General features: G+C 49.0%; 1 protein-coding gene across 1 annotated transcript; it reads right to left on the bottom strand.

The window, feature by feature from the left end:
• Positions 1–419: 419 nt before the first annotated feature.
• On the bottom strand, positions 420–23,486 carry KDM3A (lysine demethylase 3A). Its single transcript, XM_069744932.1, has 27 exons — positions 23,350–23,486; positions 22,755–22,933; positions 13,808–13,963; positions 12,231–12,341; positions 11,480–11,582; positions 11,134–11,258; positions 10,954–11,023; positions 10,787–10,869; positions 10,552–10,704; positions 9,914–10,074; positions 8,272–8,807; positions 7,988–8,189; positions 7,301–7,515; positions 7,073–7,225; positions 6,844–6,939; positions 5,988–6,115; positions 5,744–5,903; positions 5,478–5,650; positions 4,406–4,642; positions 4,114–4,285; positions 3,913–4,003; positions 3,640–3,770; positions 2,903–3,022; positions 2,658–2,797; positions 1,816–1,992; positions 1,595–1,729; positions 420–1,059 (listed from the first exon to the last, which is right to left on the bottom strand). Exons 2-27 carry the CDS (start codon positions 22,923–22,925, stop codon positions 979–981), a joined length of 4,080 nt encoding a protein of 1,359 aa, XP_069601033.1. The 5' UTR covers positions 22,926–22,933; positions 23,350–23,486; the 3' UTR covers positions 420–978.
• Positions 23,487–24,573: the final 1,087 nt, after the last annotated feature.

The raw sequence follows: 24,573 nt of genomic DNA, 5'->3' as shown, positions 1-24,573 counted from the left end.
TAGACCGTCATACTGGCTAAGCATGTTAGACCGTGCTTATGGCAGTTGGGTGACCCTGCGGCCATTACTTCACTGTGACAATCAGCGAGGGTCCCAGAGGTCAGAACACCCCAAGTCTTGAAGTCATGGTGTATTCTAGCAATAGTCCATCACTCAAATGGTGATTTGGAAGTTTCATTGTACCAGGTCAGAAGAGCAAAGATAGTGGGATAACGACCTAGGTATAAACATTCATACAACGCAAAAAACACCAAAAATACAAACAAATTACTTTTTATTAGTTTCTTCTCAAGTATGGAATAAAAAAAAAAAAAAAAACACCCCACATACTCTCTCTGATAAAAGGTTAAAAAAAACAAAAAAAGTAACAACCCAGAAATAAATGTTAATTAAATTAAGAGTCAAACGAGCCAACAAAATCTAAATCAGAATGTATTTAATAATTACACAATTCCAGGCACGTCAGTGCTTAGTTCTAGATCAATGTAAAATTATAAGAGCCTGCTTATTTACATTTTACGTAGAACGTGCATCCTAGTAATGCTTCATGGCTACAACAGCTTGCAGTTTATTAAAAAATGAATAATAATAAAAAAAAAAAAATTGTTGCCGTCCTACGAGCACCCCCCACCCCAAAAATAAAACAGAAAAAAAAGCATATGTCAACGGGTTTACACAATGTTTTCAGAAAGTCTCCAAAAACAAGAGGTATATATTGTACAGTCTAGAAAAAGTTTTGGTTTTCCTTTTTTCTCCCCCAAATGATATAGAATATGGCACCTCTGAAGAGAGGAGTTAGTCGTCGTTCGGGCAATGCAGAACCAATCTTGTGGTGATCGTCGGTTGATCGCAGGGATTGTAAACATCTCCTATAAAGTTCATGTTGTGTACGAGGTAAAGATCTTTGAGCTAATGATGGGAGGAGGAGGGAGATCGGAGCTGCCAGTGGCCGTCTGTCCGGTGAATTCAGGGTCAGCATTACACCTTTCCCAGGCTGGCTTCATTTGCCTTTAGTACTGCGACCGCGTCCTTCACTGCATGATAGATCACGTTCTTCACCTGCAGGGAGAAAGCAGACACGGTTATACAAGAAGTACGTCAACATCAGCCATACACACAAAGTAGTGCTGAATGCTCGCTCGTAGCACTTAAAGGGAATACACTTATTTCACTGCCAATCATAAAATCAAAATGCTGCAAAAATCACATCCTGGGCCGGCACTGATCCTCCGATAGCAGTGCTGTGCCCAACAGCGTTCATGTGCCTGCAGCCTTTGTGGGACGTGGTCACGTGGCTGCCTGGAGAACTTCGCCAGTCCACGAAATAAGCAGTGTCTTTATTTTATTCCAGCAGTGGAACGTGGACAACCCCTTGAATGCCTCACCCAACCTATGTTGCTGTTATCTCGGGTCAGCAAGTGGCAGAGAATGGACTTTTACGCAACCACCCACCATACAAAATCTAATTTTTACATCCAGTTTTCAGCAAAAGTAGGGGGGAAGTAAAAAAAAAAAAAAAAAAAAAAAATGGCACAACAACTGATGAATAGAGCAGGGCTTGCAATGATGAAGACCCCACATGGAGGCCGGGTACCTGAAGCTTGTCCTCGTGGTTTGTGTGTGTGTGGGAGAGATAGCGGAATTCCTGAGTCAGCCAGAAACAATGCTTCACGTGCTCCGGAGATACAAAGTCCTCGGCCACCTTTATGCAGCTGTACAAGTTGTGAACCTGAGAAGAGATTGGGATGAGCGCACGATTGTCAGGGAGCGTAATAACAGAGCGGCGTGCGACATGAGCCTGTACCGTACTCGTACCTGATGGGGGGCTCCCGCTGGAATGAAGACGGCGTCTCCCAAGAACTGTACAATGGCCCACCCCTGAACCCCGTGTTCCTGGAGCAGCCTCTTCCTCAGTGTACTGTCCAGATACCAGCTCTGATCATGGATGGGATCGTGATCTGCTGGGTTCTCCTGGCCTTGTTCTTCCGACACCTAAAGAGGACAGCAACACAGTTAGCTCAGTGGTTAGCACTGTGCAGTGAGCGTCACAGTGGCTCAGTGGTTAGCACTGTGCAGTAAGCATCACAGTGGCTCAGTGGTTAGCACTACAGCCTTGCAGCGCTGGGGTCTTGGGTTCAAATCACACCTAGGACAACATCTGCAAGGCGTTTGTATGTTCTCCCCGGGTTTGCATGGGTTTCCTCTCACATTTCAAAGTTATAGTGATAGGGAATCTACATTGTGAGCCCCAATGGGGACAGCGATAATGTCTGTAAAGCGCTGTGGAATTAATAGTACTCTATAAGCCTGCGTACATGGATGATCATTCCAGTACAGATCTACACCGAGCAGGGTTGGAACAAGCGTCGGGTGGTAGCAGCAGATAGTTGGTCTCTATTAGGAGTCATATGCATTTTGCCTCATTCAGACATTCATACAAATCGCTCCGATCTTGTCCCACAGCACAGTCTAGCTGTGGCTCTACCGACCACAGAGTGACAGCTGCCTATGAAGCTAGCGGTCGTCCTCCGATTGCCTGTCCGTGCAGCGAGGTCTGTGTGCAGCCAGAGATCTGCGGATGGCTGCAGGAGGCCCAAGACTGGTATATTTGGGTGTGTAGAGAGGTGGGCATTTATATTAGGCAGAATTCTCCACACCTTTTTCAAGAACTGTCGGATTTTCTCGGTGTCCTTGGCTGCATAGATATGCCACAAAGCGCCCGGCTTCTCCCGGAACTCCACAAATCGCTTCACGGTCAATTCATCCGCATCTCCGTCTTGGAACGTTCGGAGCACTTCTGTGAAATAGAGAACAGCAGGAGCGATTAACATTTCATGTGACAAAATACAAAATTTAAAATAAAATTAAAATTATTTTGTATAAACTAAACAGGAATTCTAACCTTGCTCCTGATCGCCATCGTCCTGCGGGATCCCAACATAGACCATCACGTTGGCAGCATCAGATACATCCAGGTGGAGGTTGGTTGTACCATATTTCCGGTCCTCTGGAGTAATTAAACCTGTTTTTTTTTAAATAAATAAAAAATGAAAAGCATAACATTAATACCAAGATGGACGACACTTATTTCTGGTCTAACGCCCTGGATTCATCCTGTTACAGAACCCCCAGCACCAAGAATATGTTATGCAGTATATAATATGTATAATCGGTTCCATGTGAAATGCATCAGTCCACAGGCTGCGCCCCTGGTCAGAGGGGACAAGATATTCTCCTTCTGACCTCCCCCACCTTTGTAATTCCCACAGTAAATATCAGCAGGCTCCGGCCCCCTGCGGCTATTGTAATGTATGTCTGGCCTGTTTTTTCTATTGGCCTGCCCTGTGTATCTGTGTTATATATTCTGTGTGCTGTGAATAAAGTGTGTTCTTTTAGACTGGAAATACGTGGAGTAGCAGTCAGCTTTTATATGCTCTCACGTAATCAAGGAATTCCAGCCAGCGTCCTTCATTCAGAATCCAGCAAAAGCAGAGTGGACCTCCTGAAACACGGGGGGTGCTGAAAGAGGTACTACAGCACAGTAAACCCCGTTACACATCCAAATAAAAAAAATAAAATAAAATTCAAACCCAAACGCTAATAAAGTAGAAGCCATCTTCTAAAACCCGAATTACTTACCATAAGCGTTGTACATTTTAGGTCCCAGATCAGGGCGGACGAAATAAGTAGGCAGCCGGGCGGCCAGATTTAGCTTGCCTTCCCTCCTGGTGTACTCGGGCAGTGGAATATTCTTCATTAAATCATCAAACCTGTAATAAAGGAATAATGAGGTCACGGCACGCGATTCATCTAATGTTGGGGTCCACCTATAACTTACCACCAGCGTTCCCCAAGCTTTATAAAGCTTCACAAAAAGCAATGTACGTCAGAAACGAAGAGTAGATAACATACCGTGACAGCATCATGTCTCTGAAGTCTTCACCTGGAGGCCAGTCCTTCAGTTTTAGAACCATGGGGTCTCCAGAATCATTTTTAAGGCGTTCTGAAACACAAGGATTCGTTTTTTCTTACGGTCAGATATTCTCCAGCTGTAATACACACAACTCATTTATCTAAACTATGGCTGTTTGTGAAATAAGAAACCAAACTTACTGGATATGTCTTCAAAGCCGTCCCAGAATTCACCCACGGTGGCTCCCGTGATGATGTCGTTGGTCCTACAGTTCACCAGGTCCACTTCCTGCTCCCCAAATTCATCTCTGAAGGATTGGGGTCTCCAGAGATCGGTATTCAATCTAGTGTGCACGCCAGACACCATGACGGGCTGGAAAAGAAACAAGATAACACACCAGTAAAGCCTCGCACAACGGCTCAAAATGACGCATGCGCAGTCAGGATCAGAGTGAGATGATAGACTACAAAGTCCATGGACCGGACCACGCACCTGCCCTTGTTTCCAACATTCACGGAAGACGTTCCAGTTGCTCTTGTTAGTGGGATCTTGTAGACACAGCAGCCTGTTGTCGCAGAGCCAGTAGTGCGGCGTGTTGAATCCCATGAGACTGGGCTGAACGGCGAGACCATGCGGCTTCCTTTCCGGATCAGTCATGGGCTTGGTTTGAACCAAAGATGCAAATATGTCGTCGAGCAATTTCGGCGTGCTCTTCTCACCGCCCTCAGGCTGCAGACAAAAACAGAAATGGCTTTATACCAGTAATACTACAATCTGTGTGTTCGCAAATCAAGGCTGCGCAAAAGGAGAAAAAAAATTGTCAAACACCTAGTTATGGTTCGAGGGGCCGTATAGAAACCCACCACGTCATCGTTTATCCTTACATGGCTGCTCTGTAATACCAGACACCTCCCATGGACACGAGGGGTAATGATACGGAGGGGAGGAGTGGGCTGTTATTGTGTCATTTTTTCTGGCTTGTATCATTGGAAGGGACACAGAAGACTGAGGCGAGTAAATGGGTTTAGCACTATTGTGCCATGAAAAGCCTCCCTCCTTCACCCCCCTCCAATGCAAACAGCGAGGTCCTGTGGGGAAGTTGCAAGCGGCGAGGTCCTTGGGGGATGGGTGGGGGGGGTTGGTTGTGGTGAAAGGTGCAAGCAGCAAGGTCCTGGGAGGGGAAGCTGCAAGCGGCGAGGTCCTGGGAGGGGGAAGCTGCAAGCGGCGAGGTCTTTCTTCTATAGCTCCTCTCCATGTCTGGCAATCTCCCTCATCTTTTTCTCCCTTGGGCAATGGGAAATTTAGTCTTATTTGACCTCAATGCACCTTCTTGACGAGTACGACCCCCCCATCTTTCTTTTTTGTCTCCATGCCTATTGCTTCCCCAAATCTTTGATTCTGCACCCCATCATGGAACTGCTCTTCAGTTGGCATCATTCCAGAAGCCGTGACATGTGCTGTACCATGAATCTAACTGAAGAGACAGATCCATGGAGGACTACTCCGTGCCCAATCACCTAATCGACTCCTAGCGCCAGTGATTGGACACACACAGGGGGCTAACCTTTACGCTGGTGGAGGAATTAAGGAGGTTCCTTAAGAATCCAGAACTGTTGCTGCTCATTGGGGATAGTATGGAGCTGCTGAACGGCTGCAGTGCGGAGGCTGGCTTTCCGAAACTAGCGAAAGAGGGTAGTGCTTTATTTTCCGTTTTCAACGTGGATGTGAAGAGGTTATCTGGAGGCAGATGATAGACACGTGAGGACAATGAGGCCTGTAAATGAGCAGGCACAGCGACACTCCTGGGAGAACCTGTTCCTGTCCACTCACCTTTGTTTTCTTTGTTCACGTTTGTGTTTGGAAGATTTGTCAGCCAACTTAAAGGCCCAGCGAGTGAAGACGAAGGCGTTTTACTACTGGCCGATAACAGATCCTGTGCAGGAGTCTTGCTAAGGGGAAGGGATCCATTTGTGGGTTCAGAACTAGAACTCTGTAACAAGAAATCGCAGGGTCATGAACACAACCTCCTTCCACCTAAAGCCCCCCAACGCTGCCTGTAGTCAGGAGTACACACCTGCTTCGGCTCTTCCTTCACCACCGGTTTAGGTAAAGGCTTCTGGTGCTTGTTGGAGCAGGGACAATTGGACTTTATGCCCCACTTGCCCCTTACAGAGTGGACAACATCTCCGACATCGTACAGAGCTGGAAAAGAAGTAGGATTAGTCAGAAACCAAAGACCTGCTCCTAATCACATGTATTCCCCAGAAACAATCCATTATCCCCCCCTGAAATGAAATCTACGTACTGTGCCGATCCTCCATTATCCCCCTAAAATGACACCTACACATTGTGCCGATTCTCCATTGTTCCTCCTGAATAGGGACCTACACATTGTGCCGATCCTCCATTATTCCTCCTGAATAGGGACCTACACATTGTGCCGATCCTCCATTATTCCTCCTGAATAGGGACCTACACATTGTGCCGATCCTCCATTATTCCTCCTGAATAGAGACCTACACATTGTGCCGATCCTCCATTATTCCTCCTGAATAGAGACCTACACATTGTGCCGATCCTCCATTATTCCTCCTGAATAGAGACCTACACATTGTGCCGATCCTCCATTATTCCTCCTGAATAGAGACCTACACATTGTGCCGATCCTCCATTATTCCTCCTGAATAGAGACCTACACATTGTGCAGTTCCTCCATTATTCCTCCAGAATAGAGAGCTATATATTGCGCTGTTCCTGTTATTCCTAATGGTGTAATAAAAGGAAGCCCTTTTATCGTTGTCAAACCTTTATACATTTCCTTGAAGAATAACAGAGGAACAGAACAACACAGTCTTGAGTAAAGACGCTCCAGCTTTGTTATTACATGGGGAATGCAAGTTCGAGGCCGGACATGTGTGAAGATCGCTTACCTTTCCCCGGTACGATCTGGGTCGGCATTAGGTTGTCAGGCTCGTGAAGTTGCCCTTTGCAACATTTCAGCCATGCAAAATCCGCTTCATCATCGCCTTTATTAAAAATGAAAAAAAATAAATAAATCTGTCAAATCAACAGCAACAACTATGCACGGCACAAGACGGTAACGACAGAGTAAGAGGCTAAAATGAGGGACTATGCAGAGTTTTCCAGCACGGCGCTCACCACTGCTCAGGCTCTTCTTCTTCATCCGGTGACAGTCCACACACACCCCAAAGCCGCACTTGGGACAAACCCAATGGAGGTTGAAGATGGTTGTGTCACACACATCGCACATCTCCCGCACGCCGCGCACAGCACGTTTCCAGGCCACTTGCTCTGCAGAGGACAGATGGATTAAGTGGATGAGACCTTTACAGAAATTCTGAAACGTTTTAGTTTTTTTTTTCTTACTTTGTGGATCTACAGAAGCCATAACCTCTTTTTCGGACATCACGAGCTTGCAGAAGTGGTCTCCGATGTTCGCTAGGATGTATTTGGCCGTGTCGAGGTCCAAATCCACAACGCTGGCTATCAATGGAAGCCACAGGTTTATTGCTTCGGCGTCGTATTTATTGGGGGTCAGGAAGCCTCCCTCACGCAGTAATCCATGCTTATTGAAGTGCAACCTGGGGACGAGAAACGCGCGTCGTGTTTGAATAGACGGCTACTTGAAAAGACTGGTAGAACATCCAACCTGTAGCTGCCACTAGAGGGAGTGTAGGAGCTGACTGCATACTGAAGGCAAAACGCTCCCTCTAGTGGTGGCTGCAGGTAGGCAGAATTTTAGGCTTTCAATTTAAAGGGATTTTCCAACAAGTTGCAAGATAAAAAATGAAATACAATGGATCTTCCATCCCCCCATAACAATGTCAATGCTTTGGCGGTCCTCGCACTTGTCAGCCACTGCCAGTGAGTAGCCTCATCATCCACGTGCCTTGCTACTGGCGTCATGTGTCCCACTCCTGAGTGGTGAGGCCAGAGGCACAGCCTGTGAACACTGAGGCCACCAACTAGATGGCTGTTGCATTCAACGAGACAATGATCTAATTTTTTGCACAACAAAGGCACCCAATTCAAACAAGGTGTCGCGACACTCACCTCCGGAAGTGAAAGAAGCGGCAGAAGACGGCAGCATCCCTCTGTTCCTTGCTCCGTCCGAACCGGTCCAGGCGGCATTCTCTACATTTGTGCAGGTGTGGGGCGATGTCGTTGCAGGAGCCGTCCTGGACAAAGCAGTCGCCGCTTGATTGGAGCCTTTTCAGCTTCTGAGGGTCCAGCAATATCGATCTGGGGTAAGTGACTAGAAAAGATAAACTCGTATTAGAAACCAAACAGCACAGACACCGAGCGCTGCGGTCACTCCTCTTCAGTCTACTACTCACCGCCGTCACTTTTAATGGGACTCTTGTGGGGAGAGACCTCCATTTTTAGTGCTTTATGACCAGCAATGATATTTTGCAGTTTAGCCTTGAATTCACTTTTCACAATCGGCGGATGAATGGCTGCTTTCTTCTCAGTCGCAGGGGCCGCACTCGAAACACCTGGCGGTTGGTGCACTAGGTTTTTACACACTTCGGAGCTTCCTAACCGCGGGGAGTCCTTCACCGTCAAGGTGTTTTTGTCAGGAAAGCGTTCCACGGAAAACTCAAAGCCCTTGGGGAACACGGTTGAGGGTTTTGTAAAGGCCGCAAAGAGGTTTTCTGCTTTTTGCCCGTTATCACCGTTCGCCTGGCTGGACCAAGATGAAAAGCCTGCCCCCGAGGAGAAAGAACTGGCGGTGGACTTGTCAGTCAGGCCAAATCCGAGCCCCTTGCCCTGTGCCATTGCTGCGCTGAGGAACAAGTTCCCCTCCTCTTCTTCCTTCCCGTCGCCATTCAGAATGGAGGACGTCTCGCTTGGCAAGTTTTGAGAACATTTCCTGAACGGAGAAGGAGGTATCATTTTAGATATAAAAGCTCCAGATCTGATTCGGTTTCAAACTTTTTTCAGGATTGCGATCTTCCCATAATAAGAAAAGAGGACCCCCAAATGCTTTTATACATCTAACACAAGAAAAGGAGGAAATGATTCTGTAAGTCTCATGTTTACAGAGCACGTCACTGCTGCAGCCAAGCCACTGAGCTCGGTGATTGCCTGCAGCGCTGAAGACATGAAGTTACTGCTCCAGCCAAAACACAGGAGTCCGGAGAAAGTAAAAGAGCCAAGTATATAAACTTTTGGAAACATAAAACCTTAAATATAAAATCTTTCCACCAAAATTATTTTCTTCTTCTTAAAGGTACCGTCACACTTAGCGACGCTGCAGCGATACCGACAACGATCCGGATCGCTGCAGCGTCGCTGTTTGGTCGCTGGAGAGCTGTCACACAGACAGCTCTCCAGCGACCAACGATCCCGAGGTCCCCGGTAACCAGGGTAAACATCGGGTAACTAAGCGCAGGGCCGCGCTTAGTAACCCGATGTTTACCCTGGTTACCAGCGTAAAAAAACAAACAGTACATACTTACATTCAGCTGTCTGTCCCTTGCCGTCTGGTTCCTGCACTGACTGCTGGCCGTAAAGTGAAAGGGAAAGCACAGCACAGCGGTGAGTCACACAGCGGTGACTCACCGCTGTGGCTGTGCTCCGCTTTCACTTTACGGCCAGCAGTCAGTGCAGGAACCAGACGGCAAGGGACAGACAGCTGAATGTAAGTATGTACTGTTTGTTTTTTTACGCTGGTAACCAGGGTAAACATCGGGTTACTAAGCGCGGCCCTGCGCTTAGTTACCCGATGTTTACCCTGGTTACCAGTGAAGACATCGCTGAATCGGTGTCACACACGCCGATTCAGCGATGTCTACGGGGAGTCCAGCGACTAAATAAAGTTCTGAACTTTCTTCCCCGACCAGCGATCTCCCAGCAGGGGCCTGATCGCTGCTGCCTGTCACACTGGACGATATCGCTAGCGAGGACGCTGCAACGTCACGGATCGCTAGCGATATCGTCTAGTGTGACAGTACCTTAAGACTTTCGAATATTTACCCTGGAGGTGTCGAAGCACCAAAGCTTGGTGGAGAGTTTGCCTGGGGTGGTGTCGCCCGGGAGGATTGGTTTGGGCTGGAAGGCGTAGTGGCGGTACATCCCAGCAAGGCTTCTCCAAATCCAACCGGCACCGACTGCTTGGGTGCCAGATTTGATGCGGTCTATTAAGAAATATAATATCGGCTTAATTACTGAAGAGCACGATACCCTCAGACAATTCAACAATAAAAATATCTTCATGGTGGATTCCACCGAACATCGAAGAAAGGAGAAAAGAAAGCACAAAAGAAATTCCACCCTTTCATCCTTAAGTCCTGCATGGGATCATAAAACTAAGACGAGCAAAAAGGTTTTCTTAGAAACCAAACAAACGATCCAGAGACCCATGCCAAGTAAACTAATACTTCGTACACCGTATCAGAGTCACAATATCAATAAAGACATAGAAATGAGCCAGCAAAAGAAACCAAACCATATTCATAAAATCATCACTTTATCAGCTACACATTTCAGAGAAAGTGTCTGTTTTAGGAAACAGCTGACCGTCCTGGAAATAAGTCCAGTCCTAGACACTAGCTTAGGAGGTACTGATCGGACTTCTTCCATCCCTATAGTGTATGTCAGGGACATGCACTCACTGTTTGCTCAGCCTTTTCGCTTTTCGGTGACGCTTTCGTGAGATTTTTAAGAGGTTTCCCAGAGGACTTAGGGTTGTCCACCACTACCAGCGTCTTCCCGTCATCTCTGGAGTAGGTAAGAAAGCTCGGCTTCTTCGTGTCCTTAGCTGGTGCCTAAAATGAGGGCACGATAGAGATGAGAATCTGTGGACAGTCGACACGTGCAAACACGAGTGGTTTCTAAGGGGTCACCTACCTTCTCCACTTTATTCTGTTTCGCGTCCTTTTTCGGCATCCCACCTTCACTCCGCCTTTTCATAGGTTTGACCTTTACTGAAGCTAAAATAGGTGACAAGTTGTCAGCAAGTATATCGGATACGCGATGCCGCCGTGACATCTTACATAAGCTGATGAGATCTTTACCTTTCTCGGCGAAGTTATGGATGAGCTCCACGTGGATCAGAGCTGGATCAATAATCTTTAGATTGGGAACCTAATGGGGGGGGGGGGACGACACAGGTAATAAATGCAACACATCGATACTGGTGATTCTCAGGTTTTTCTTAGAGCCGACGCCGCAGTAAGACAAAGCGGGATCCTCACCTCTTCACACTTTATCTGCAGCGTCCGGGAGGTTGTGCTCGTGTTCACTACCGTCGCGTTGAACCACTGATACCCGTCACTCATGCTATACACTTTTATAGACGAGCCAATTACATTTTTGGCACCTTTATAAAAGAAAAAATAAATAAAATGGTGATATATAGGGATGCTATACGGTATCCAGTTGCTTTTCTATGGCTATAAGCAAGCGGCATGGGCTGAAGCCAAGCAAGTGAAATAAAAAGGCTGCCAGTATAATGCAAGGATACAATGTATTGGCAGACCCATGTAAGCCGAGGTTTCCTAACAAGCCCTAATAACGTAGCACAAAACCATGTGGACTCACCCTGCAGTACGCGACTCTCATCCACGCTCTTCGTTATCAGCTCCTGGAAGGCCTTGTTAAACGTGCGATTTCCTTGCATAAATTGTTTCAAGCTATCCCGATCCTGTAATAAGATGACAACAGTCAGCTCACGGCGGAACCTGAGGACCTCCACTCAACTGTGGTACGTCAGCGCTGGGGTCTGCATGAGTGTTACATGGCCGCCATTGTGGTCCTCCTGTGCAGCCCGAGGCCGGGCTTCATTGGAGAACGACAAAAAAAAATAAAAATATATATATATATATATAAATAAATATATAATAATCCGGTATTGGCTGTGCTTGTGAAAGCATGATCAAAGTGATGCTAATATATACGGTAAGTTAAAAAAGGGAGGGGAATAGCATGAAAACAAGATAGAAGAAAAAAAAAAAAAAGGAGAATTTTTCAATCTATGTACATAAACACATGATGTATAGAAATAGGCATCCTGAAAGTACATTCACGTGATGTCAAATAATCACGATTTGACCGTGCTGTGTGAATGCATCCTAAAGAAAAGAAAAAAAAAAATCCTAATTAACCCTGATTTTAAGTTTAGCTTTATTTTTTCAGTTTGAGAAAATCTTATTAGTCTGCCATAGTGCGGCCGGGCAGATGTCGGCGGCGTTTCGGGCAGCGTGAGTCTAGTAGAAAACATGGTTTTACCAATTTATTTATACGATTCCTCGTCTCATTAATAAAGGGCACAAGAATGCAGGAGGCTAATTACCCGTAATCCCTCCACGGCATCCTCATTCATGAAAACTTTATTTTTATCTCCAAGAAACTGTATGCAAGTCATGGGCTGCATGGACACCTTGCTCATCAACACTTTATATTGCTGTAGATAAGAACAGAAAGAAGAAAAAAAACACATTAGTAGAAACATCTGTCTAATCATTAATCTGACTTGTAACATTTGGACCCTAAACATCAAGAAATCACTGGGAAATTAACATTAGCTTTTGCGTCCCTTTTTATGGATATGTACATCTTCACCGTGGCAAACAGGAGGACTGGGCTGTAGAAAAACCTTCATTCCTAAACCCCGATATGCAGTTTGCAGCATGATCCAAATTTCAGAATTTTTTTCTTGAGTATGTTTCCCTCCCAGAAATACTTGTGAGATCTGAGGTGAGCGATTCCAGGATGCTGCAGTCTTCACTGGCTCATGCGCCAGCACAGCTTCTATCCTGAAATGACTTTCCCCTTCTTGGGAGGAATCTCCTTTTGGACACAACGATGGCGAGCATTGTGCGATCCCCCACCCCTCCTCGCTCAGCTCCTGTTTTAAATACGCCACCTGTATGATCCCCCTCCTCGCTCGGCAGACTGCATTGTGCGCCATCTTTACAGCCTGTGTAATCTGCCTTCCCTGAAAACATGGATGCTTTCCCCTATCCGCACTGATGAGCTGTGCGTTTCCTCCTACCCCCACCCTGTCGTTATCTCTAAGAATGAAATAAGGGCGAGCAGACACAAGCTGCGGGCTGTAAGATCTGTGTCAGGAGCAGCAGCACATACAGACATGGCGGTAGCAAAACGGTTGCACATTTCTCATGATGACTATTACCAAAGTTGATAAATTTTGGATCTAGGAAGCAAATATTATCTTAGTGTAAAGGTGTATTTCAGAATATTTCACAGGGGTTGTCCAAGAAAATGAAAATGCTGTACAATGCATGCAAAATAATAGCACGCATACACAACCGCTGTACCCCTGGCAGTGCCCTTCACCCCCGATGCTCCCTGCAGACATCTCACAGCCCATATAACACCCATGACGCCTGCAGCTGACGCCACTGACTGCATACATTACAATCGTCAGCGACGTCTGAGACCAATGCGATCAGAAGAGGAGCATCAGAAGTAGAAAGCTGCATATAGTTATTGTATTATTTTGCATGTCTATTTGCAGGCATCGATTATGTTGGCCAAGGCCTCTGAGCCAGAGCTGCAGGAATCTGCCAGGACCAGATTCCATGATTACTGACGGCAGCTTGTGAATTACGGGCCAGCTTTCTGCCTTTCCCTTCCTGCTGAGAGCAGTCTGAGCATTCAGGACGTTTCCACAAGACTGGACTGAGTGTTATCACAGTGCTGATCATTGCTCAGACTCCTTCACCGACCTCTGTTTCCGGTATCGGTCTAAGGAGACATGCAACTACAACTTTACCAGGTGGTGATACCTTGAGGATAAAACAGCTGGGACCCCCACTGATCCCCAGAATGGGCTGTAAACGGAGAGGCGGCCACATGTGCCCACCGCAGTGCTATTCCTACAGGTCGGTACACAGCAATACTCACCATGGCCGGGCACAGTACAGACATAGACGGGTTACTCGGACATTTGCGGTTTGCGATGGCCAAGCTGTGCTCCACCAGAAATAACTGGCTCTGGGAGCCGTACACCTCGATCCACATCCTCTTCTCCCATGGCTGATCCTCAAACTCCACGCAAACCTGCAGACACAAGAAGCACGAGAGTGGTTTACACCGCACAACATACGATGTACGCAAGTCACTAGATAAGAGGCAGCGCTGTGTGTACACCACGTGCGACTCTCCTCCCTCCCACATACAGCATGGACCCCAAAACGTAACGCCCTCATCTTCATTCAAGGCTGCTGATCGGGGGCATCTAGTCTATAATCTGTGCTGGCCACATGCAAGTATAACCCGCGATGGGAGGGCAGACTGATAGCAGGAGACTGGGAGATGGAGACAACCGACCCCCCCCCCTCCCCCCCGGAGGAGCCCGGCAGACGGAGGCACACCCCCCCCCAGGAGGAGAGCGGTGGACGGAGACACCCCCTCTCAGAGGAGCCCAGCAGAGGGAGGCAACCCCCAGGAGCAGCCCGGCAGACGGAGACACCCCCTCTCAGAGGAGCCCGGCAGACGGAGACACCCCCTCTCAGAGGAGCCCGGCAGACAGAGACACCCCCTCTCAGAGGAGCCCGGCAGACGGAGACACCCCCTCTCAGAGGAGCCCGGCAGACGGAGACACCCCCTCTCAGAGGAGCCCAGCAGAGGGACGCAACCCCCAGGAGCAGCCCGGCAGACGGAGACACCCCCTCTCAGAGGAGCCCGGCAGACTGAGACACCCCCTCTCAGAGGAGCCCGGCAGACGGAGACACCCCCTCTCAGAGGAGCCCGGCAGACGGAGACACCCCCTCTCAGAGGAGCCCGGCAGACGGAGACACCCCCTCTCAGAGGAGCCCGGCAGACGGAGACACCCCCTCTCAGAGGAGCCCGGCAGACGGAGACACCCCCTCTCAGAGGAGCCCGGCAGACGGAGACACCCCCTCTCAGAGGAGCCCGGCAGAGGGAGGCAACCCCCCGGAGCAGCCCGGCAGACGGAGACACCCCCTCTCAGAGGAGCCCAGCAGAGGGAGGCAACCCCCAGGAGCAGCCCGGCAGACGGAGACACCCCCTCTCAGAGGAGCCCAGCAGACTGAGACACCCCCTCTCAGAGGAGCCCAGCAGACGGAGACAACCCCCCGGAGCAGCCCGGCAGACGGAGACACCCCCTCTCAGAGGAGCCCGGCAGACAGAGACACCCCCTCTCAGAGGAGCCCGGCAGACAGAGACACCCCCTCTCAGAGGAGCCCGGCAGACGGAGACACCCCCTCTCAGAGGAGCCCGGCAGACAGAGACACCCCCTCTCAGAGGAGCCCGGCAGACAGAGACACCCCCTCTCAGAGGAGCCCGGCAGACAGAGACACCCCCTCTCAGAGGAGCCCGGCAGACGGAGACACCCCCTCTCAGAGGAGCCCGGCAGACGGAGACACCCCCTCTCAGAGGAGCCCAGCAGACGGAGACACCTTCCCCAACCAGACCCCCCCCCCCCCCCCCCCCCGGAATAGCCCGGCAAACAGAGACATTCCCACCCCCACCCGGAGGAACCCAGCAGGTGGAGACAACCCGGAGCCCGGCTGACAGAGACCCTCCCCGGAAGAGCCCGGCAGACGGAGACCCCCAGTGGCAGACGGAGACACCCTCTCTCAGAGGAGCCCGGCAGACAGACACCCTCCGACTGAGGAGCCCGGCAGACAGAAGCAACTTCCCTGGAGAAGCAACTTCCCTGGAGGAGCTGGGAAGACAGAGAAAACACCGCCCCCCCCCCCCCAGAGGAGCCCGGCATACGGAGAACCACCCCCAGGAGGAACACGGCAGATGGAGACCCCCCCCAAGAGGAACCCGGTGGATACCCCCCCCCCCCCCCAGGTAACATGGCCTCGCTTCACACTGCTATGTGCAAACCGGCAGATATGTAATAACACAGACAAGAAGTTTTTACAATTTGCTGTTTTTACTGGCGAGGCTGGAACACTACACCGATGTGAACGAGGGTGACAAGAGGCAGATGTTGGGGGGCTATTGGAAGTAAGGATGGAGGGGGTTAAACTGGCCATAAATATTAGATATCAGACGAAGTCAGTTCTTTTCAGCAAGAAAAAAAATAATATTGACTGTCTCATGTATGTGGGGGTCTATCCACACTTATCCTGGGGGAAGAGAAGATAGATCAGACAAGATGGGATTTCAACATGGCCAATGCAGCCGCCAGGTGTCTTGCAGCAACTAATTAGCTTGAAAACAAGCCTGCTTGGCTGAATAGAGGGTGCACGTATCTGTGTAAAGCGTGGGGAGGGGACACACACAATGGAGGGGACCGCTGCTGAACCCTATCCATATGGCTGCCCAAACCTTGGATCTCTAGGAAAACACTCCTCACCACGTGCACACTAGACTGGGCCGAGTGTACATTGGAGGGTCAGAAAAAGGGCTGACCGCCATCAAAGCTTTAGGTCATCTGCTCTCTGTAGGTTGGAAATGTTGACTACTATGATGAGGGACGTCTGATAGGGAATTGACGATTAAGCATCTCCCCCACTATACACACTGCAGCAGTATAAAAAAAAATGTTGCTTGGTTCCAGATGTAGAGAAGCTCAGATATACAAGACTTGCAGATCTGTGAGAGTATAGAGTCAGATGGAAGGCGAGAGGTGGACACAATAGTAGTAAGAAGTGTGTGCTCTGCATTGTCACCGGAGGGCGGGCACCATCCACCACCGCCCTCCTCTAATACCGGGGAGGGACGTGCCACCACGTGGCTAATCATCTCATGTTTACATGCACAGGGAGGAGGCGCCCAGAAGGACTATGAATGGGGTGAAGTCCTCCACTACTTCCCGTACAAGACGGAAAATTCATCAACACTCCATCATCCATACATCTCATCACGATGTGGTGATTTAACTCATTACATGCCCAAGTGGAACACTTCTCCTAAAATGGTCTTCTATAGTGTAATGGGGACTCGCTTGGTGATATTCTTCTACAGTAAGATCGCTTGCACGAGTGATTCCACCGGAAACGAGACAGACAACATTTCCAAATGATCTTGTGCTAAAATCCATCAAAGGGGCTAGGACTTCCAAAAAGACAAAATTACCAACTACAGTCAGAGATTTCCCACCACATATGGGAGGAGATGTTAGACAGGGTGAACCAGTCTGACCTCATCCATCAAGCACAGATGGAACCTGGACTGAATATTCGCGGGTGCATGGTCAAATCATCATCATCATCAGGCTCTGAACTTTCAGACGACCTTGAATAACCATCATAGGGGCAATTTTGGGCAAAGAGGAACCACATCAAATGTCAATGCTGGAGGTTGTCAGACTGCTACGGAACAGTGTGGACCCCTGCACAGGAAGCGAGGCCCTCCGACAACAAGTTACATAATCCAGTCACCACTTGCAGCCAACTTTATTACAGGTTTATCTCAAGAGGAAGGAGAAACCGAGCGCATGACTTCTCTAAATCTGATGTGCACGCTATTAGTTCCTGTGATCAGAAGCAGGAGAGTTGCTTGACAGTCTCGGGAATGGAGAAACCAGCAGCAATATTTATAAGTAGTACTGCGAGCGTCATCAGATCTAAACTCCCTCCACCCTGTAAACCAGGGGTGGGGAATCTTTTTTCTGCCAAGGACCATTTCGATTTTTATACCATTCTTTGGGGGCCGTACAAACTCCACCCACAAAGTACATCCTGACCCTGGTTTCAGGATGTAATTTTCATTGCATGCCCTTCAAAATACAGCTCCTTGCCCAAGAATGCGGTCCCCGAGAATCTGCTCGGGAAACTGATAAAAGGTCATCGAGGGCCGTAAATTGCCCTGAGGTTCCCCACCCTTACTGTAAACCATGGCCGGCCTTGCCAACCACCTAAGGAGACACAAATCTCTTAGTGATGAAAAAGGGCCAGACACAGACTTATTCTCCTTTCCCTATTGGGACCATCTGCGTGCTCAGCCAAGTGTTCGGTCATCGTTAAAGGGGTGTTACATTTATGGCAAATGGACAAGGAGCCCCATCTGCCACTAACATGACCAAGTCGCACACCGTTGGAGGAGAGATGGATAGGCATAGACTGCTCTACTGGAAGACGTCTGGCTGACGGTGGGTGCCCAACATCCTACAGACTGTCGATATGCCATAAATGTCCTAGACTGGATCTTCTTTTCTGCTCTTCTAATACTCCAAGACTGATAAAAGTAAAAGAAGATTCTGTCCATAGGAATGGTCAGAGCTTTTGTTACCCAATGCTCCCTATGGAAATAGCCCACCCTGAATGAAGCTAGTGGCTCCGCACATAAGCCAATTGAAGATACCAGCTGCCAGTATAATCCTCCCCGTCCGTCCATCTCCGTAGCACAGTACAAAGCCTCGCACGGCCTCCTTTTATAGTATGTAATTTGCAATGCAAGCAGAAAACATTCCCGTCTCCTCCCGGCCCATTCCCACAACCTGGCCGACAGCAGGGACCATCCCCTGCAACTAGGCCCAGAGCAAAGACTGAAGAAGCCAGTAGGTGTTTTCAACCTCTTTACTTGGAGGTATTTAATCCTACAGGATACATGGTAAAAAAAACAAACAAACAAAAAAAAAAACACAAAAAAACCCCCCAATTAATGATCAAGATTCCAATTTACAATCCATCCATGAAGATGGTGGAAGTTACGAACAAGACAGAATCGAGACGGGCATACAATGGAAGAAGCCATGTGAGCGATGCCATCAGCCAATGAGCATTGAGCTGAAAATGAAAGGAAGGCTTTGACAGGCTGGGATATGTCTTGAGGGAGGAGTCACGGTGTATAAACATAAACAGAAAGTATGCAAATGTGACACCAAATGCAAGACGTCCTCAGTAGGGTTAAGCTTCCACTAAAAAGTTAACGAAGCTTAATTTAAGACTCGTGATAAATGATATAACTGCAAAAAAAAAAAAAAAAAAACATGAAATGCAGACAAATCAGACGGTGATCACAAGCGACACTGGCTTCCTTGCACTCTGATAATGTCACGTTTGCACTTTCCAAAAAGCGTCGATCAAAGAAAACCACGAAAGCCGTCGCTCCAGCCCACGCTGTCACATTCAGTCATGTCAGGATGAGCCGAGACACTCCCCTCATATAACATGAGTCACTACAAGCACTGGCCGGGCGCTCCCCTCCTGCTGAGCCCAAGTTTACATTCTCCATAAGCGTTCCCCCTCCTCCCGGGGAAGGCAGACGGCACGTACACAGAGGAACTTCCAAATGCATACCAGCTGGGGGTGGGGAGCGCAGCGGCCGCCCTGCACACTAGCAGAGGATGTTCACCAGAAGACAATGGCTTAGTAACTGCCTGTGAATCCAGCCATGTGCCGAAAAAGACGTAGCCGCAACTTAATAGAAAACACAACATCTAAAAAGCCAGGGGATCCCTGTAGTCACAATACATGAGTAATAGAATTCTGCGAGGTTCTGTTCTGCCCAACAACAGAATGGGCGCACTATGGCGCCAACACTCACAGTAGGCAAGAGGTGGGCGAAGGACGCCCTCCGTCGCTGATCACTGCCCTTATATTGTGGACGCAGCCATTAAATGGGCTGAACCCAAACAGGATGAAACCAACGGAAACAAGAGACGTCATCGGAACACGAGGGATTAATCACAGCCTGATACATAGATGCCACGGCCGGCCGTGTGAAGTGTGGCCGCAGCTGGGCTGGAGCCAAGAGCTGTCGTCTACCCAACGCACACATGGAACTCATTTCTGGCTGCCGCTTACGACTGATCCTGTAGTAAATGACTAGCAACGGCTCCGAATAACCCTATGGTGCGTCCAAGAGCTGAGCACATAGCAAAAGACAGGGCTCTGCATGGAGACGCTTCGCCCGCCAATCTCCCCAATTAATCAGGTCTGCTCCCCCTGCGCCCATATTGGCATGGTGTCCCAAACTTCAGTGCTACTGTAGTGCTGCAGAGTCGACAGCACGTAGAGACAGCATGGCCAGCAAAACAGGAAGTGACTGACAGCTGGGGAGGAGCAACAGCAGCACGGAGTCGGGAAGCAACCACCACATGAGCATCAATCACCTACAAGCATTCCCAAAACTGGGGAAGACCCCGAAACACCGCAAAGGGCTCCATCCGATTTGGTCATAAACGGACACCTTACTGCCAACCATTTGGCTTTGGATGATGTTACCTCTCCTTTTCATAAGGAAGGAAACGGTAAACTTATCAGTCAAGACCTAATGACCACGTTAGTATGATTCGACCACCAAGGCCAACACCAGCAGTAAATCCTTGCGCTATATGTCACCAACACTGTCAAATATCCTCAAAATCACCCCTATTACCGGGAGGTGACAATACCACAGCAGTGCTCCATTTTCATCAATGAATTGTGAAAATGACATTGGAAGAACCTAGTTATATCCTGAATAAAGTCCTATACAGATTGGTGTACATGTCACACACTAGACACATACAGGGGTATACGGAGACCCCCGGGGTGTTCATATAAGACCACTTCCCTATATCACTTGTACAGGAGATTCAGCTTGTGGTTGGCAGCAGGTTTCTACTTCTGCACCAGGGCAGGATGTGTCTCCTGATCATTAGTATACATTATATACAGTTCCATTACATCCTAGACCACTGGCTCCAATGCTAGTTATGGGAGGTTGGGGTGATGGCAGCTCCCAAAACGTACAGGTAGAAGCCGCCTACAACCGTCCTCGCTATCAATGAGAAGCTAGATCTGCCGTACAACACAATATGCTCTATATTTGTACAATTTCACGAGATCACCTAGCACTTCTCCCTACTATAGAAGGTGCTGCCCACATGACCACCATCAGAAACCAGCTCTTGTGCTTTGCCCGGCAGGTCTTATTAATCAGTATGAAATGTGTGATACTCGGCCATCCATTGTTGACGCCTCTCACCTCCCAGTATGACCCATCTCAGAGCTGATTTATAACATTGGCCCTTTCTGTAGGGTAGGACAGCAATGGGCAGCTACTTCTAATCTGACACGAGGAGAGCTGCTGGGATGACAACACCAGCCATGCTTAGAGCAGCTCCAATGACTGATACGAGAACACCGCTATGTCATAGGCTTAGCCTGCAGGAGTATATGTCAGGAATAAGCTCTTACTATAGACCGTCGTATGTTATGGTGAAACCCACCAACACAAAGAAAGCCAACCAGACCATCACGGCCCTGTGGACACAGATGGCGTCGAGTAGAAATACTTTGGTTAGTTTCAGTAGTGCACGTAAGGGTCACGTTCTACCGTGTGTTACAGACGCAGGTCTCAACTAGAGATGAGCAGATTGTCTGGTGAAACGCCAGGCTAGTGGTCAGTAGCTGTGTGAGTTTCCTCGCTCCATGATCCCAGTCTCGGCAGATGATGTCAGGTTTGGCTAGCAAAACAAATGCCGAAACAGGAAGCTCCTGTCCACAGCCAGAAACCACTGACCAAAGGGTCATGTTCTACCAGGTGTGTTACAAACGCAGGTCCCAACTACAGACGTTTGGTGAAACCCCAGGCTAGTGGTCAGGAGCTCTGCGAGTTTCCTCACACTTCAGGATCCCAGTATCGGCTTACACAGATGATGTCAGGTCTGGCTAGAGAAACAAATGCCAAAACGGGAAGTTCCTATCCAAATACATGATCACAGCCTCAGCTTACACAGATGATGTCAGGTCGGGCTAGCCAAACAAATGCCAAAACGGGAAGCTCCTGTCCACAGCCAGAAACCACTGACCAAAGGGTTATGTTCTACCAGGTGTGTCACGAACGCAGGTCCCAACTACAGATGAGGGGATCGTTTGGTGAAACCCCAGGCTAGTGGTCAGGAGCTGTGAGTTTCCTCACACTCCACGATCCCAGTACCGGCTTACACAGATGATCTCAGGTCGGGCTAGAGAAACAAATGCCAAAACGGGAAGTTCCTATCCAAAACCATGATCACAGCCTCAGCTTACACAGATGATGTCAGGTTGGGCTAGTGAAACAAATGCCAAAACGGGAAGCTCCTGTCCACAGCCAGAAAGCACTGACCTAAGGGTCACGTTCTACCATGTGTGTTACAAACGCAGGTCCCAACTACAGATGTTTGGTGAAACGCCAGGCTAGTGGTCAGGAGCTGTGCGAGTTTCCTCGCACTCCGGGATCCCAGTCTCGGCTTACACAGATGACGTCGGGCTGGGCTAGAGAAACAAATGCCGAAACGGGAAGCTCATGTCCAAAGCCCATGGGCTGAAACTGCACAAAGTGATCCGCTCATTCCTAGTCCCAGCCATTGGTCTTATAACCCCCAATTGAAGGCTTTATACATCCACAAATACGCAACCAGTTCTAGTTAGTCTTTGGGCCAAGACTAGAGCCCCCAACGTAGGTAATTAGGCTCACCCTGAACACAATGATGTGAAGACATATTCCAAGACCGACGACAAGTACTAACCAGCCTGCAAAGTACAGAAGTCAGGGCAAAGCGGGGTACCCAAGATATGCAGGCCCAATCTCAGACCGTAGCGGATGATTCACAACAGAAGAAATTCACAGGTGACGACAACAAGACGGCCAATGGCAACAACAGAATCACGTGTGAGGACTACAGGATCGGCAGCTGAAGATGAGGTCGGTGTCTCACCTCCAACACTCTTGGGCATAGTGCGGTGTGGTAGGACCACTAGAGTCCAGATGATGACACCGGCGGCCGGTCCTGATATGACAAACGAGTGACCCGGAGTCAGACCCGCATAGAGTCTGCCGCACAAGCCACAAATGAAAAAGCGTCAACCAGCCACCGACAAACCACAATGCAGCAAATACGACTCCGGCGTAATAACAAGACGCGCACCGCCCGTCAGCGTCTACCGCGGACGCCACCTACCTTCAGCTCGGCGCAGTTGACGTCTTTGTGAGACGCGGCCCGGATGACGCCGCTCTTCCACGGCCAGTCCTGGATCTGAGCGATGTCCAGCTGCAGGTTACTCCCCAAAACGCAGGCGAACCTCTGCCCCACCAGCACGTGGACCATCCCCTGGTGCATCAGCACCATCATGGTTACACCTAAGCGAGGAAAAAAAAAAAAACACACAAAAAAAGTACAAAATTTAAAAAAAAAAAGAAAAAGGTTGTGGAACTAGCGTGCGGACAACACGCCGTCCAAGCTTTATTGACAAAATAAGGGAACGAACAAGACAATTTTAACCCTAAATAAACGGTAAAAGACGCCGTTCCCTCTGGAACTCACAAAAGTCAAGAGAGAAGATGCGCCACGGTCACGTTAGCAACGGAAAGGATTGGCGCAAGCAGAGGACTACGTAAATCTAAGGAGGCCAGCAATCTCCACCATATTAGAATGGCCACCCTCATTATAATATATGCTAATGACCCCCATATATGCTAATTAGCCCGGGGTGAAAGGAGGATAAGCCCCGAGCACGGCCATTACTGACGCCCAACTAACACCGCCTGGTACTCACCGTTACTAGGGCCCCTGTCATGCACCGGTGATCGCGGAGTGACTGACGGCAGAGGCAGCGGCGATGTGCAGCAGTCAGCGGCCGCTCTATTGTCGCTTCCCCCCTGCACTCGCTCCGGCCAGAACACTACTATGCAGGAAAGGAGGACAAACACTACACGCGACCCTGCAAGCCACGCCTCTCTAGCGCCTATTGGAGGGTGAGGAGGTAGGGGCGGGCTGAGATGAGGCGTCCTAGCGAACCATTGGTGGAGTGAGCCTGTCAATCCAACCCGAGTTGCCAAGCGCCCGTAGCTCCTCCCCTTCCACTTTCAACTTAGAGCAATTCCTCACTGCACAGGGGACTCCACAGTGACTATTTGACGTATCCATCCGCCACCGTAGACACGAAAAAGTCCTCCATCCGCCCACTGACTCACAACGGGTTTATAGTGTTGTAAATAAACGGTGTAAAGGATTTCTCGGCTATCGAAGTAACAAGCGGATGGGAGGATGTAGAAGAGCGGCTACTCAGCGACGGGAGAGGGGAAAAATAGTTCCGGTCGGCGGAAGAAGCGGGTTTGGTTTACTAAGGCATGGACTACGTGCAGCTCTGTGCATCCGCAGCGGGAGAAAGTGTCTGAAGGAGGGGGTGGGGCAGGAAGGCAGCTGGTGCCGGGGGGAGGGGTTTTCGGAACGGATCCCATTAGTCATGTCATGGCCAAAGCGAGGCTGCGCCTTGTTTTCTTGGCTGCCATCTTGGTTCATTCGACGGGTTTGGCAACAAAAAAGCAAGAAGTCAATAAATAACGACTGAAATAGAGGCGCGATTTGTCGCTACGTCCCCGGCCCCCCGAGCGCTGCCTAGTGGACTCGTCCAACCCCGGCACCACCGCGAAGCTTTATCTCCCCGAGAGGCGCGGCTTGGAGGGCGGGAGTTACACGTTGGCGGCCATTTTGTGGTCTCTCCAGTAGTTGAGTTGACTCGTAATGGCGGGCGGGTTGGTCATAGTCCACCCACTGCTCATTGTGTGACGATTCTGACAGGAAAAAGGCGGGGTTTCTCCTCGGTTTTCCACTAAAAGTTCATTATTTATGACGGAAAATGGAAATTAAGGAGTGGAATTTGCTAAATGAGTCAATTTATAGATAAAATGTAGAAAGCACAAATAGGGCTTAGCAATGGTGGATACAAAATATGTATTGAATAAAGATAATTTAGTGGCAGATTTCCAAGTTGGGTTCA

This window comes from Ranitomeya imitator, chromosome 1, assembly GCF_032444005.1.
Source record: "Ranitomeya imitator isolate aRanImi1 chromosome 1, aRanImi1.pri, whole genome shotgun sequence".
NCBI lineage: Eukaryota > Metazoa > Chordata > Amphibia > Anura > Dendrobatidae > Ranitomeya > Ranitomeya imitator.
This window is presented reverse-complemented; position numbering and strand designations above follow the sequence as displayed.